The sequence below is a fragment of the Aristolochia californica genome, unplaced genomic scaffold (assembly GCF_029961685.1).
Source record: "Aristolochia californica isolate CCGP_79_NKW_82.1479 unplaced genomic scaffold, dmAriCali1.0.hap1 SCAF_2, whole genome shotgun sequence".
NCBI lineage: Eukaryota > Viridiplantae > Streptophyta > Magnoliopsida > Piperales > Aristolochiaceae > Aristolochia > Aristolochia californica.
In genome coordinates, this window is record NW_027181881.1 from 45,352,001 (window position 1) to 45,366,234 (window position 14,234).

At 40.5% G+C, this 14,234-nt stretch overlaps 2 protein-coding genes across 2 annotated transcripts; both read left to right on the forward strand.

Moving 5' to 3' along the window:
• Positions 1 to 747: 747 nt before the first annotated feature.
• Positions 748 to 5,177, forward strand: LOC137955518 (cytokinin riboside 5'-monophosphate phosphoribohydrolase LOG7). Its single transcript, XM_068802494.1, has 7 exons — positions 748 to 855; positions 1,838 to 1,935; positions 2,394 to 2,424; positions 3,362 to 3,461; positions 3,635 to 3,705; positions 4,503 to 4,646; positions 4,915 to 5,177. The coding sequence occupies exons 1-7, from the start codon at positions 748 to 750 to the stop codon at positions 4,969 to 4,971; spliced, it is 609 nt and encodes a 202-aa protein (XP_068658595.1). The 3' UTR covers positions 4,972 to 5,177.
• A 2,477-nt stretch (positions 5,178 to 7,654) lies between these two features.
• LOC137956424 (probable aspartyl protease At4g16563) lies at positions 7,655 to 9,324 on the forward strand. Its single transcript, XM_068803912.1, has one exon. The coding sequence runs from the start codon at positions 7,756 to 7,758 to the stop codon at positions 9,097 to 9,099; it is 1,344 nt and encodes a 447-aa protein (XP_068660013.1). The 5' UTR covers positions 7,655 to 7,755; the 3' UTR covers positions 9,100 to 9,324.
• The last annotated feature ends 4,910 nt before the right edge of the window (positions 9,325 to 14,234 follow it).

A 14,234-nucleotide genomic window follows, 5' to 3' on the forward strand; every position in this document is an offset into this window, starting at 1 on the left:
ATAAACCCTTTTTACAATAAGGGGGTCAGTGGAAAGATTGAGCGTTAAGCACGCTTAGACCAGAAATACATTCTCATTCCTTCCTGCGTCAAACCTTAAAACCACGAGTAGCCGAAAGTTTTAAACTTTACAGACCGATTTTTCATACAAAATTATTCATCCGGGCCCACACTTCGCATCGGCGAGATTCGTGCCTTTGATCTAGTTTCATGCCCATGTCATCGCACAATCTTAGCGGCTTCAAATCAGCATTAGTCAAGCCCAAGCCCTTTCAAACTTCCACAACGAAAAGAATCCACAAAGTGTCCCCACCTTTATTCATCCGTTGCTATCGTACGCGGAAAGATCAACGGCTCTAGATCCTCTTGTGGTGGAACCCCTCTCGGCTTCTATCGCTTACTGGCCATGGACATTCCAAAGCCAAATTGATCCCCACGTGAGGAGGACGCCTGGATTAAAGAAACCACAAAAAAAAAAAAAAAAGAGTAAAATTATTAAGAAAAATTAAGAAAATAAGAGATTTTTTACATGACCATCCTCTATAATCCACATTTACATATCAAAGTGTTAGAAAAAAAGTTTTTTAATAATGAGAAGTGGCTTGTTGGAGTGGGGCTCCTACATGGACCCCGTTTTAATTAGAGCAGTAATCCAACATGAATTAATATTCTTTTTGGGGTCTATAAATGGACTTTTATTTGGCTTTCTGCCGATCGTTCTTCTGGTTGAGGTTGAGGGAATCGAGATATGGAGGAGAGAAAATCGAGATTCAAAAGAATTTGTGTGTTTTGTGGGAGCAGCCCCGGGAAGAAGATCAGCTACCAGGAAGCTGCGGTTCAGTTGGGAAACGAATTGGTAAAAGCCGCATTCTTGTTTAGTATCTCTTGTGATTAATCGTCTTCTGTTCCAGAAGAAATTTTCTTTTCTTCTTTCGGAAACCCAGAAAAGTCTGTAGTTGTTTTGATACTGACTGGTTGGTAGGAAATGATATTGATTGTCGGAAATGGCAGCCTCGTGGCGCTTAGTTTTATTGTTGCTGTTCTATATATCAAACCTCTCCCTCGTTTTGGAGGGGGACGGCACGATTGTTTTCTCTTTCAGGAAAGAGCTTTCAGATTCCATATCTTTCATACATGGTTTCGCTCTGACTGGTTTTTATAGGTGGTAGAGAACGAAGATGAAGAAGGAGAAAAAGAAAAAAGAAGAAGCTCATTTGTTCAGTTTGCTTTCTATCGAACTGCTTAGACCCTTTCCGGGATAATCTTTTGGTTTAGTCATTGGTGCAATTTCAGAATTTGTTTTTCTCTCGGAAAAAAAGTAATCCATGTTTTCTCTCTTTATCTTTCTCTGGTTTAAAATCGTCTTAAAACTAGTCTTCCTTTTCGAATTTTTCTTTTGCGTTAGCGTTGCAACTAACAGCTCTTCAACGTGGGACTATTATTGGTGAAATGGGTGTTATTGGAGTCCTGGCATGAGGGGTCTGCAAGCTGTAATCTGACTGTCTGTTGGGCAGCCTGCTTGCATGATCCCGTTTTTTTTTTTTTTTTTGAACAGAATAATAAAAAAAGTCCCATGCTTTTTCCCTAGGGAGCAAACGTGCTTCCTTGGTATCATGATCCGTCGCCATGTTTTATCTTGGGTCTTCCCAAATTTTCTTCCTTCCACTGATTGAATCTCTTCCAGTTTAAGTGGCAGCGTGATATGGCTCCAAAACCCTATTTACATTCATCCATTAATATACTTTATCTGTGATTAATTATTATGATCGTAATGTATTACGGAACATGGGAACGACGCCTGTAACGTGGGTGTGTTTTCATTCTTGATGTGTGTCAAGGTGGAGAGAAGGATTGATCTGGTTTATGGTGGAGGGAGCGTGGGACTGATGGGGCTCGTTTCTCAGGCTGTTCATGATGGTGGGCGCCATGTTCTAGGGTTCGTTCTCTCTCCCCTCACTTCCTCTCTCGAGAAAAGAAAACCGAAATGAAGGTTTTCTCTTTTAAGGCCTTTTTATATGTGAAATCATGCCACGTTTTTGAATATAATCATATTGTTTCTATCTCGGGTCCATCTCAATATTTCCTTTTCTTTTCTCATTTTTTTTCCTGGACTGACATGAAATGGTGAAACTGGTAATTTAGTTTGTCAATCACTAATCCGACTCTGTGCTTGTGACGAAATGTTTCGTTCGTCAAATGGGTTCATCGTAGTTTTCCCATTAGGAGTTCACTAAATCTATTCGAGCATCGGCGCAAGGATTTTTTTCATCTTTTCGTTGTCATTTAAGAAGCATTTTAAGTTGTTTTTGGTATATATAATGCAGGCTTTATTTAACTTCTCTTGTTGAGCTGATGAAGCTCGTAGTTGACGGGTTGCTTTCTGTTCTTTCGCAGGGTTATTCCAAAGACTCTTATGCCAAGAGAGGTGAAGTTGATCACTTGAAATACTCTTTCCATTTTCTCACATCTTTCTTTGATATCATTTGTCTTCTTTTTGGTCTTTGATATCCACTACAATCTCCTTTTTTTCGAAAAACTAGGACAGATTCATGGCTGAAAGAGTTCTTAACTCGAATGAAGAGAGCGTTCAGCCAAGAGCTTGTGTGTGTGTGAAAAGACGGATGTGGTTGATGAATGTTAGTTTTCAAAATTTTTGCTTGGAGCTTTCTTATACATATTCCCTAATGTCATCTTTGTCTAAAGGTGTCCGGCAGGGCTTGTCATTTGTTCATTAAGTCTTCTTCTCTTTGTTTTTTCAGTTGATTTATCGGTACTATTTTAAACCAGAATTTCCAGAAATATGATACATGGATTTTCTTTTCCTTGTTTCTTCATGGATTATAAGCTTGGGGTTTCAAACGTCCTACTGGAAATAAGGACTGACGACATTGTCTCCATAGTGGATGTCTCTGGTGTTTTCTGATGATCATCCAGTTAAAAGTTCATGAACTGGCCCCTCACGTTTTGGAGTTTCTCTTTCTTTATTTCATGATAATGGGTTATTTTTCTTCTCTTTCCTCACAAACTGGGGTCCGGTTATTTTTCTTTTATATCCTCACAAACTGGGGTCCCATTTTTAGGCTTTTGGAGCTCTAATCTACCCACTAATGCATTTCGTGTTACAAATTTGATTCTCGTTAACACCGGAATATCTGTTTCTTCCATTGCCTTTTCATGGGCCCGCTTTGTCCTTTGCTTCCAAGCAGTATTATCATTTTGTATATTTTTAACAGTAACAAAGAGATCATTAGATGGAGAATATTATTTCATTGGGTTTATCTTGATTATCTGCGACCGGTCTTGAATCTAAGAACTAAGAAAAATTTTGGACGACTGAATTCCCAGATGATTTCTTCTGGCAGATAACTGGCGAGACTGTTGGAGAAGTGAGAGCTGTGTCTGACATGCATCAAAGGAAAGCCGAGATGGCTCGTCTAGCTGATGCCTTTATTGCTCTCCCCGGTATGGATTCTCTGAAACATCCTTCGTCTCTCTCTCTCTCTCTCTCTCTCTCTCTCTCTCTCTCTCTCTCTTCACTTCACTGATACCCAGATAAAGATTTATTATTTACACATTTCTTATCCACCCGATTCATATTATTGAATGCATCTCCTTGAAATGTGAAATACTATCAGGTGGTTATGGGACACTTGAAGAGCTCCTGGAAGTAATTACTTGGGCACAGTTGGGCATCCACAAGAAACCTGTAAAATCTCTCTCTCTCTCTCTCTTTCATCTGTTATGTCTGATTTGAGTTAAAGTGTTGCGTAACACCTTATACTAGTTGCTCCATTAGGCAATTGGAGGTGGGCTATCTTGGTAAAATTTCGGTGGGGAGATGTGACTGAAATAATTACAAGATTGCCACCCACCGACACTGATAGCCCACTTTTGATGTCTGGTCATTTTCTTCTCAAGGGTTGTCTTTTGTCTTTCTTTCCTTTCTTGTCACAAGACTGTTCAATCGATAATAGAATCTTAATCAATAATGCAGTTTTGTTTACCACAGAAAAGTGTGATTTATCACACTAATGATGCCACGTGGCACCTGTCAAACTGTGACACTCATCCAGTTTCAACTAACTCTGTTCTTTGTTCTTTTTGAAAAAGAAAACAAAGAAACCTTCCTTTCTAGTCTAAAAGAAGAGGCGAGAATAATCAAAAGGCGGTAATGCCCAAGACACCTCCCAGTAGGAGTCATGGCTCTCATTCTTCGCCTTTTTCAAAACCTACCCATGAAAGTCCATGCACTGAAACTTCATCTCAATTCTCAAAGCCTGCCTTTCAACTATCTTATTCAGTCAAAACGTGGACAAAGGCCAGGGCCTAAGGTGAAGTATGGTGGGTTGCTTGAAAGGCAAGAGAGAATAATAAGATAACAAGCAGATTCGGAGGGTTTCAAACGCAGTCAAAGCCTCGTTTCCGCCTCTACCCCAAAAAAAAAAAAAAAAAAAAAAAAAAAAAAAACCTGCTTGTGAATCGATTATCTGATCTTTTGCGCAGGTGGGGCTGTTGAACGTGGACGGATACTATAACTCCCTGCTTTCTTTCATTGATAAAGCCGTGGACGAAGGCTTCATTGCCCCTGTTGCTCGTCGCATAATCTTATCCGCGCCGACAGCCAAGGAGTTGATGAGGGAGCTTGAGGTAATGGAGGACCCACTCGCTTCTTCTTCTCTTCCCTTTGCCGTAGGATTTCTTCGGTTGGAAGAATCATCTAATTTGGGTCATTGGATTCAAAATGAAATCGTAGATATGGACTGTTCTTTATTTTTTATTTTTCTTTCGTGTATAATCTTCTGGAAATCTTGGTCTAGTAGAATTCATGATACTTTATTCAGCATTATCGCAGCTAAGATGCTTCACGATAATCCGTTCTTATATTATTATCTGATTAAATTATTCGGAATTTCAGGAATATGTCCCGGAACATGATGAGATTACGTCCAAGTTGGTGTGGGAGGTGGACTAGATGAACTACGCGGCTGAAACTGGTGTCGCCACCTGAAGACGGCTAATTACAAGAAGATACTGGGTTGCGCTTCCTAACAAAGCATAAATACACATTAATTAATGTTTCCACAAATCAAGCCTCCATGCAAATCACTTGTTTTTTATATATAGAGCTTCTTCTTCTTCTTCTTTTCTTTCTTTTTTAAAATTTTGAGGGGGGTGGGATTTCAGCCGTCAATTTTCAGCTTGTAATGTTTTGGATGGTTGCCTCTGATCTGTGGATGAGTACTCACAAATATGAATGAAAAATTCAGAAAAAAGAAAAATAGTATACTGAAATATATAAATCTTCGGAGTTCATGTTTATTTAGTATTTACATGCCGCAAGTCCACTGGCTGCCGACAGGGAAAGGCGGTTAAGAGTATTTTCTTGCATTGGGCTGACTAATTTAGTTGCAGTAAATTTAGGATCAGAGGATCGTTATTTGGATTTGGATGACGAAATGAACGGAAGTCGTCGGCATTTTGCTGTTGTTGCAGGCCAACATATTCAAATTTGTTGAATAAAGCTATGCATTGTCTTCTTCTCTTCCTCACGGCGGAGCCAATTTACATTTGTCTCTTTCTTATTCGTGAAATTAGTAAACAATTCAGTCAGTACTTTGGATCAGTATTTGACTAACATTGAACATTATATTTGCTCATAAAAGAACCAAACAACATTACGAGCTACCACGTAAAACGATAGTGAGTTGCAGAATGATCGATTGAAGTTGAAAGTAGCGCTGTCAATTAGGTTATATCCGAATCGTTAAGAGAATTCCGAGTTCCGAACTCAATCCATTATGAAACGGATAAATCCGTTAAGGTCTTTTATTGGATATCCGTTTCATAAAGAGTTAGAGTTTGGGTTGAACACATTGACCTAACGGATATCCGATAATATCTGATTATATTCGTATCTTTTCTATCTGCCACTACTTTTCATCTTTGGTTCCGCGGATTCTCCCACCTTTCAACCTCGCGATCTCGATCCTGGATTACCTAGACGACCACGCCCTTTTCCGCCTCCACCCACCCTTACTGTCCCACCTCCCTGTCCCCCAAGATCGCTTTCCTTTTCCTCACCAACTCCGACCTTTCCTGGGACCATTTCTTCGACAGCCACGAACGCCTCTTCGACATCTACAAATGCTTTTAAAACTTTTAGAACTCTTCAAACTTCCACCCAGAAGATGTGTACAAATCCAGTCTCCTTTCTCCGCTCAAGCTCTTATTTATATTTTCTCGACGATAGTAGTCTACCAACTTCCAAACTCAAAACCTTCCACACAGAACCTCTTAGCTTTAGAAACTCTTCATCCCAACAATACTTCACACTCCAACAGACCAATGTTTTCCATTTTAAAATAAAAGGCAGACGTGCATTTTTCATTTCTATTAAAAATATGTTTAAAAAAAGAAGGTAGAGTGTCCTATTTATTTATTTTTATTTTAGTAATAATATTTTTTTATTAGTTAATAGCCATTTTCTCTTAAAACAGAAAGAGGGAAATCGTTTGAAATAAATTGGTTCACTTCACATTACCTGGATCAGTCTTATTTATCTATTTAAAAGCTCTCACTGTTTTTGTTTCAGCAATTTCAAGGGATTGCAAAGGGAGAAACTCTCTGAAAAATATTAAAATTATATATATATATATATATATATCTTTAAATATTATTAGGTAAGCAGATAAACAATTAGGTAAAAAAATAAAATCGTCATCCCAAATTTTCTGCTACCGTTCGGGCTACCCGTGAGCAGATCCTCCCTCAAAAATGTAATATGGGTGATCTGTTGCACGAGAGTGGGCTCCAGTGGGCTCAAGTGTGAGCGATAATCGAAACGTGTTCAGCCCAAGTGTCGGCCGCAAAGGTGTGTCTGGTGGAAACAGGCGTCCAAGCTATTACTATCCATGCATTTAAAATTTGATGGCATATGCGTAATCTAGATTTCTGTGGTGTGTGGTCCTGGCTGTTATCAAACCTGAGCAGACCAACCAGAGGAATCGGACTAATTGGGTTGGTGATTATTATCTAAATCATGAATTATGTGATAAAAAATAAATACTAAAAATTAAAATTTAAGTCATTTAATTTAAATGTGATGATATAAATGAAATCTAGGTGCATATTATTTATTTCATTTAAAAACCCCTTTTAAAAAGCCGAATGATGCACATTTCAATAAGTTTTGCGTTGACCCGAGCTGAGTCCGATCCGCACTCCTAGTTGTATCGGAGACGATATGTTGGGCATTGGCCCACGATATCTTATAGTTGTGATTTGGTGATAACGTTTGCTTGGTACTGCGAAGTTACATTGACATGCGAGGCTGCACCGTTCTCTTGGTGGGCCCAAAATGGAACGGAATTTTAGAAAAGATGTCGCTCGTACTTGCTAAAATTCTACCACGTCTCAAATTTCCGTGTGTACTGGACCCTGTGAATTCTGACGTTTTAAGCAAAGTCTTGCTTAATTCTTGTTACAAAAATTTCCATCCGCTTTAACCGTGTCACACACAGTTCACGTGCAACGGTGCCCTTTCTTCAGATACAAAGTGGTAATTTCGTAATCTCGATTTCGTTAACGGCCACTAAGCTTTTCGACTTTTCCTGTGTCTTAATCCTCGTCGCCAACGTTTCTCTCTCTCTCTCTCTCTCTCTCTCTCTCTCTCTCCCTCACCCACTCTCTTATCTTCTTGCTCTATAAACGAAGCAAGCGAATATCAGTCTCAGAAACAGAATCTGCTCTGGTTGCCATGGCTTCCACCGTATTCCTCGGCTTTCTCTCTCTCCTTTTCGTCAAAACTTTGTCAGACGAAACTGCAAGTATCACGCTACCGCTCCACCAATTCCCTGTCAGTCCTTCTCCATCTCAATGGCGGCAGACACTCGCCGGCATCGCCTCTTTCTCTCTCTCCAGAGCCCGCCACCTGAAAAGTCCACGAATTGCTCCAGTCCCGCTCTACCCGCACAGCTACGGAGGTTACTCCGTCTCTCTGGATTTTGGTACGCCTCCACAGAGAACATCCCTCTTAATCGACACCGGCAGCCACCTCGTCTGGATTCCCTGCACTCGCAACTACTTCTGCAGAAACTGCTCCTTCCTTGGAAATAACCACATTACGCCTTTTATCCCCAAATCTTCCTCCTCTTCTAAGATAATCGGCTGCAAGAACCCCAAATGCGGTTGGATTCATAGTCCGGAGTTCTTGTCGGGTTGCCGCAGCTGCAGCTCGGGTAATTGCACGCAAATCTGCCCGCCTTACTTCGTCCTATACGGCTCCGGATCCACTGGAGGGATTTTACTCTCGGAAACTCTCCGACTTCCGGAGAAGGGGATAACAAATTTCGCGATCGGTTGCTCGCTTGTCTCTTCTCGGCAACCGGCGGGCATCGCAGGGCTGGGACGGGGCTCACCGTCTCTTCCCGCGCAGCTGGGAGTGAAGCGGTTCTCTTACTGTCTGGTTTCCCACCGTTTGGACGACGACCCCCGTGCCGCCAGCTCCCTCGTTTTGGACGGCGAGCACAAGAACCTCTCCTACACGCCGTTGGTGAAAAATCCGGCAACCGGAAAGCCGTCATTCTCCGTCTTTTACTATGTGGCACTACGGAAAGTGTCCGTCGGAGGGAAGAGCGTCAAGATCCCGTACGAACGCCTTCGGCTAGGGCCGGATGGGAACGGCGGCACAATTGTGGACTCCGGGACGACGTTCACCTACATGGCGGGTGACGTGTTCGATCTCGTCGCACGTGAGTTCGAGACCCAGGTCGCGGGGACCTATAGGCGGGCCACCGACGTGGAGTCAGACACCGGGTTGCGTCCGTGCTTCCAGCTTCCCGCCGAGAAGAAATCGCAGGTAGGATTGCCGGAGCTGACATTCCACTTCAAGGGCGGAGCGAAGATGCGGCTGCCGTTGGCGAACTATTTTTCGTTTCTGGGGGATTCAGTCATCTGTTTGACCATCGTCTCGGATGGTGTAGAGGGCTCGCTGCAGTCTGATGGGCCTTCTGTTATTCTGGGTAATTTTCAGCAGCAGAATTACTTGATCGAGTATGATTTGGAGAAGGAGCGGTTCGGATTTCGTGAACAAAGATGTTAAGAATTGAGATTCACCCAATATTTTTTACTTTAATATTTTCTTTTTCTTCGAAGCTCAAGATCTATCTAATAATGTAGACCCGATTGTAATTTGCACCCGTGAGCTGGCGAGTCTCGGCAGGAAATGACGTCAAATGTGGACGGTCTTTTTGCCCGGGAAATGCTCCCCAGGCCGCGTTGGGAAGAGCTTATGGAATAAATGTCGCCTTATATACATAAATCTCCACTGTTGGGGTGCTGTCCGGGACTCCGTCTCCGGCGATGACATGAAATTCAACAACCACATAAAATTAATGTCCATGTTGCTTCCAAACGCACCATGATTGTCCGTTTGGCAAGTAGAGGACAGGCGTGACGAGTGATCCGGAAAAGACGAAAGGGCGCCCTAGTGGAGAGTGACAAGTCATATGTTTCACCCATTAAAGTAGTGGCATCTGTTCCCTACATGCTAGCGCATTAGCTGTCACTGGCATGCACTTTTCGCCTTTCACATGGTTCCATTGGCTTCGGTTGGTTCTCTTATTTTCCGAGTCTCCAAAGATTTCATTAGAGTTGGAGCCGGTTTCTCTCCCCGACCCGGTTGATGATCGCCTTTTAAATGTGTGTTTAATCGATGTAGAGCTGGAAGCACCATATCATATGATTTTATAACAGATATCTCGATCAATAATATTAATGAAATCGTTATATTTGTCTGTAAATGTATTTGGAATGAAAAAAATCCTTTTCTAAACCTAATTTCATGATTCAATCCATATATGGTGGCTAAATTGAAAATGGAGTGCTCTTAAACGTTTTTTAAGTCATTCCATTATCATTAAAAACCCTTTTTTGTCTTTCTCAAACATGATGCTAAGCTAACACACACTTTTTCACCCTTAAGTGAATTAGTACCGATGAATCCAATAGAGTTTTTAGTTAAAAAAATCAAAGAAAGTAATTAGCTTCATTGATTACATAGAGAAAGAAGATAGAAGTTGGGTGCAGTCTATCATGTGCATTATCACCACAAAAGAAAGTTATGATTAAGTGGGTCAACTTTTATTCCTCATCATATGACTAAATGGTTTGGTAAGCCAAATTGTTTGGACTTAGTTCATGAGTTTATGTTCCAAGTGTTGTTGGCGTGAGCTGTTTGAGCTTTCTTTCATACGAAAAAATTCTTCGTAGAATCAAAACGAAAAAGTCATATAAGATGGTAGGATGGTAAATAAAGGGTCATCTTATAGAGATGATATTAATGTAATTAAGTTAAAGTTCCAGGGTGAAAACCCTAAACCCTAAACCCTAAGTTCAGAGGTATTATTGTAATATTATGGTTTCATAAATCTATAAATAGAGCTCCAGGGGGAGGGTTAAGAATCATCAAGTCCATAACCCTTCTTCCTCCTGTTTTCTCCCAATGGGTTTTTTCCTTATGGAGTCTTGAAAATCAACAAGTGTAATATTCGTGGGCAAAGAAAAAAAAAAAAAAAAGGAAGAGCTTCCATCCCTTTATTATAATGAGTATCTTGTTTGTCTTCTTAAACTACAACAAAGTCGTGTTTGTAACTAAGCACTGAGTTGACAATCGAAAAAGGAGTAGTCCTTTTTCTTTCATTCTTTCTTCAAGAAGTTTGTGGCCACATTTGGTCCTTTATTTTTTCTTGTTTATTATTTATTTATTAAAATAACACTTAGCTTTCTGTCCATTTCCAAAATAATTACTTGAAGTAGATGGTACCTTCTCAATTAAAAATAATTTATTTTTTTAATTTTTGCACCACGGAGTGGGTAATTGGAGTTTCTAAACCTTAAACCCTAAACCCTAAACATATAAATTAAACCCTAGATGTTATCTCATATTAATTATTTTTTTAAAAAAATTATAATTCTCGCAAAAAGTTACAGATCGAGGAAGAGATTATTAACTCATTCTCATTTGTGCATGGGTTTGATAACACAGCCCACGGATGACTTTAGTGGGCCGGACCGAATAGAACAAGGTTTTTTTTATAGCATATTAACTTTGGGTGTACGTTTTCACGAGTATTGCCATTCTTTCAATTTTTTATTTTTACCGAGCCGTTATGGGCCTCCACTGAGATGAGGGTTTAGGGTTTGGATTCGAGTTTGAAAACATGGACTCATATTGTGCGTCCAGGATGGGAATTGTAAGGGAGAAGCTCCAAAGGAAAGAGAAAGGAGAAACATGGTTTAATTAAAAGAAAAAAAAATGATATCTTTTGGGGAAAGGAGTGTGTCGTACGTAATTCCATCACCTTTACATAAACAAGGCTGTCAATTCAAAGGTAGGGACTTTTGTTTAAAGGTGGAGAGGCAAAGACTGGTAGAGTATTCCCTTCCCTGTGAATTGTGTTTGTGAATTGTGTTTGTGATTGTGATTTGTGTTGGCAAAGAGATTGCTTTAGGCCACATGGCCACGCAATAAAAAGACAAAGATGCTTATTGAAGGTTGCATTTAAATGAGGAGAACTTTTGAGCAGATAATGCCATATATTACTTTTAATGTTGCTTTATGCCCTGCCTGCTTTACTTAAAAAGAGAGGAGGGATATGTCATTTGGATCTACTCAAAGAGAAAATTTCCCACTTTTTCTTTTCTTCTTCCTCTTTGACAAGCGATTTGAAGGCCCCAGAGGAGGGAGGGTCCGAACTAGTATGCTGCAGCCGTTAGGATTGATAAAAAAGAGTAAAGAGCTGGGTGTTCCACTCTCTGTTAACTGTTTTTCATTCTTCTTCACTTCATTCCCTAACACTTTCTTCATTCAAGCGCTCCTTTTCTGGCATTTCAGGGTACTTTCCCTTTCTAATTATTTGGTGTCCTTCGATGCATGGCTTTTGGACCATTTTGGAGATCTATGCTTTTGACTGAGACCAAGACTCTATTCACTTGTTCCACACTTTCTTGGTTTTCACACTGTATTTTTACACTCCTTAATCAGAAAATTTCTAAATGGAAGCTCTTTTTAATGGTTTATAAGTACAGTAGTAGCACAATATGACTCCATAATAGACAAACAGATATCAACTCAGTGAAATTATTATTTGGCAAAATAAATCAAAATTTTGACTAGGCTAGGCCTTTGGTGGTGTGATAGGACTAAAGAAACATTCTCATGTATGAGCAGCTCTTGTCTTGTCACTATAGAAGAATGTCTTCTTACATGACTCCACAGGAATCTTTCCCTTGATTCGTTTAGTAACTTGGCTGAACCTTTCCCTCCCTCTCTCTACACTTAAAAAACAATTCTTATGTTCTGGGCTGATCGTTTCAGTAACATCAGAGATGTACAAATTCTTTATCTTTACTTGTCTAATCCATCCGATCAACAAGAGGAACTATTGGTTTTCTCATGATAATACATGGTGGTGTAACGAGGGATAAGGTCTGAGAGGTTTATAATGCGCCGGAGGCTTGGAGGGGTCTGGCTGGGAGCATTTTTTAATTGCGGTTGTGGTGAGATTAGTGTTTCGTTTTTTAAGCAGTGTGAATGAGGGCACTTGGATTGCACCTTGATTTGTGGTGGGGTCTGATTGACATGGGATGGTGTGAATGGCAAGGAAAAGTCGAAGATGATTGAGGAATGAAAGGAAAATCTCTCGTTGGATGTGTACAGGAATTGATTTCATCAGAAAAATGGTGGAGCTGAAGCTAGCTCTCGTTTCTGTGCAATGGCACGCCATGGACGACCAGTCACGAGTCACGACCATGGAGAAGATCCTCGCCGTATGCCCATGAATCATTTATGTTCTTAACCACTTCCAGAAGCCAGAAACATTTCTGGTCTTCATCTTTCTTTTACGATTTGTGATAGATGTGGGAGCTGCACCAAGATGATGGCTGTAAATCCCCAGAGACAAGCAATACGAATAATGGGATCCACGTATCTAATGATTTAGTTGGTACAACAGGTTTGAGCTCATCAGATGCATGAACTGAACTTACATAGAAATTGATAAAAAAAAAAAAAAGGAAGGAAAGAAACATTCAAAATCCTTGGAAGCTGGTTAAGTTTTATGCCTTCCCCTTGGTTTTTATGTCGAGGACATTTGAAATGAAAGAGTGACTCAAAAGCTAACTTTATGAAATCAACAGAGAGGTATAGAGCTTGAAATAGAGGGGTGCAGTCCTGACTTCTCATGCACTTGGATGAGATTTTATGAGTGATCGATAACATATGGACACACTTTATTCCTTGTCTTTGAGCCCAGAAGTGAACGTACACAGTTCCCGATTCCTTCAAACAGACCGCACCCCTTTTCAGGTCCTCGGAGTTGGAGGACAGAAAGAAAAGAGAAACACCACTGATATTCGATTTTACTTTTAATATCGCTTACCAGTTGCTTCCGAGTAGGAGGGATTCAATTCCACACCGATAAGTGAGTGCAGATTGAGATCCTTGAAGCTGAAAAGGGTGGAGTCATTTTGGGTTGCAACAATATTTATTCTTGAAAACAATTTTCCATTCTGGTGCAGCACTTAGATAGAGAGACTGATGATATGAAAGATTCACTTTGAGGTTGAGTTTCGAGAGCGCATATAGCTTTCTTTTTAGGGAGGGACTAGGGTGGAGGGACTTATCCTGTATTTCTGAACTATTACAGCGAATGCTATTTACCACTTACCCATACAAAAAGGAGGAGAGAGAGAGAGAGAGAGAGAGAGAGAGAGAGAGAGAGAGAGAGAGAGAGAGGTTGCCTTCGATGCTGCTGCATTTGTCCTGCTTGTCAGCACATGCATTCCACTTTCTGCTGGGAAATCGACTTTGGACCAAAAATTTTACCCTCCTTCGCAAGAAAAGCACAGCCCACATTCATAAAATTTGTCGCTCGCAAAACCAATAAAAAGCAGATAACTACTTCCAGCTTCTCATACATAGCAGGAGGACACCAGTATATCATAGAGGCAGTAGAAGAGAGGAGAGAAATAGATTGACAACCTACCTGTATCCATCAACAAACCCCCACTCTCAGTTTTCGAATCTCAGTCACTTCTCTTTCATTCAAAATCGCGTCCTCTTATCCATTTCAAATGATACCCATAGAGCCTTCAACCCTTCGGCTCCTGATTTGATCGCTCTTCGTGTTCTTTATCAGACCTCCTCTAGTTCTTACTAGCTGGCACAAAGATAGA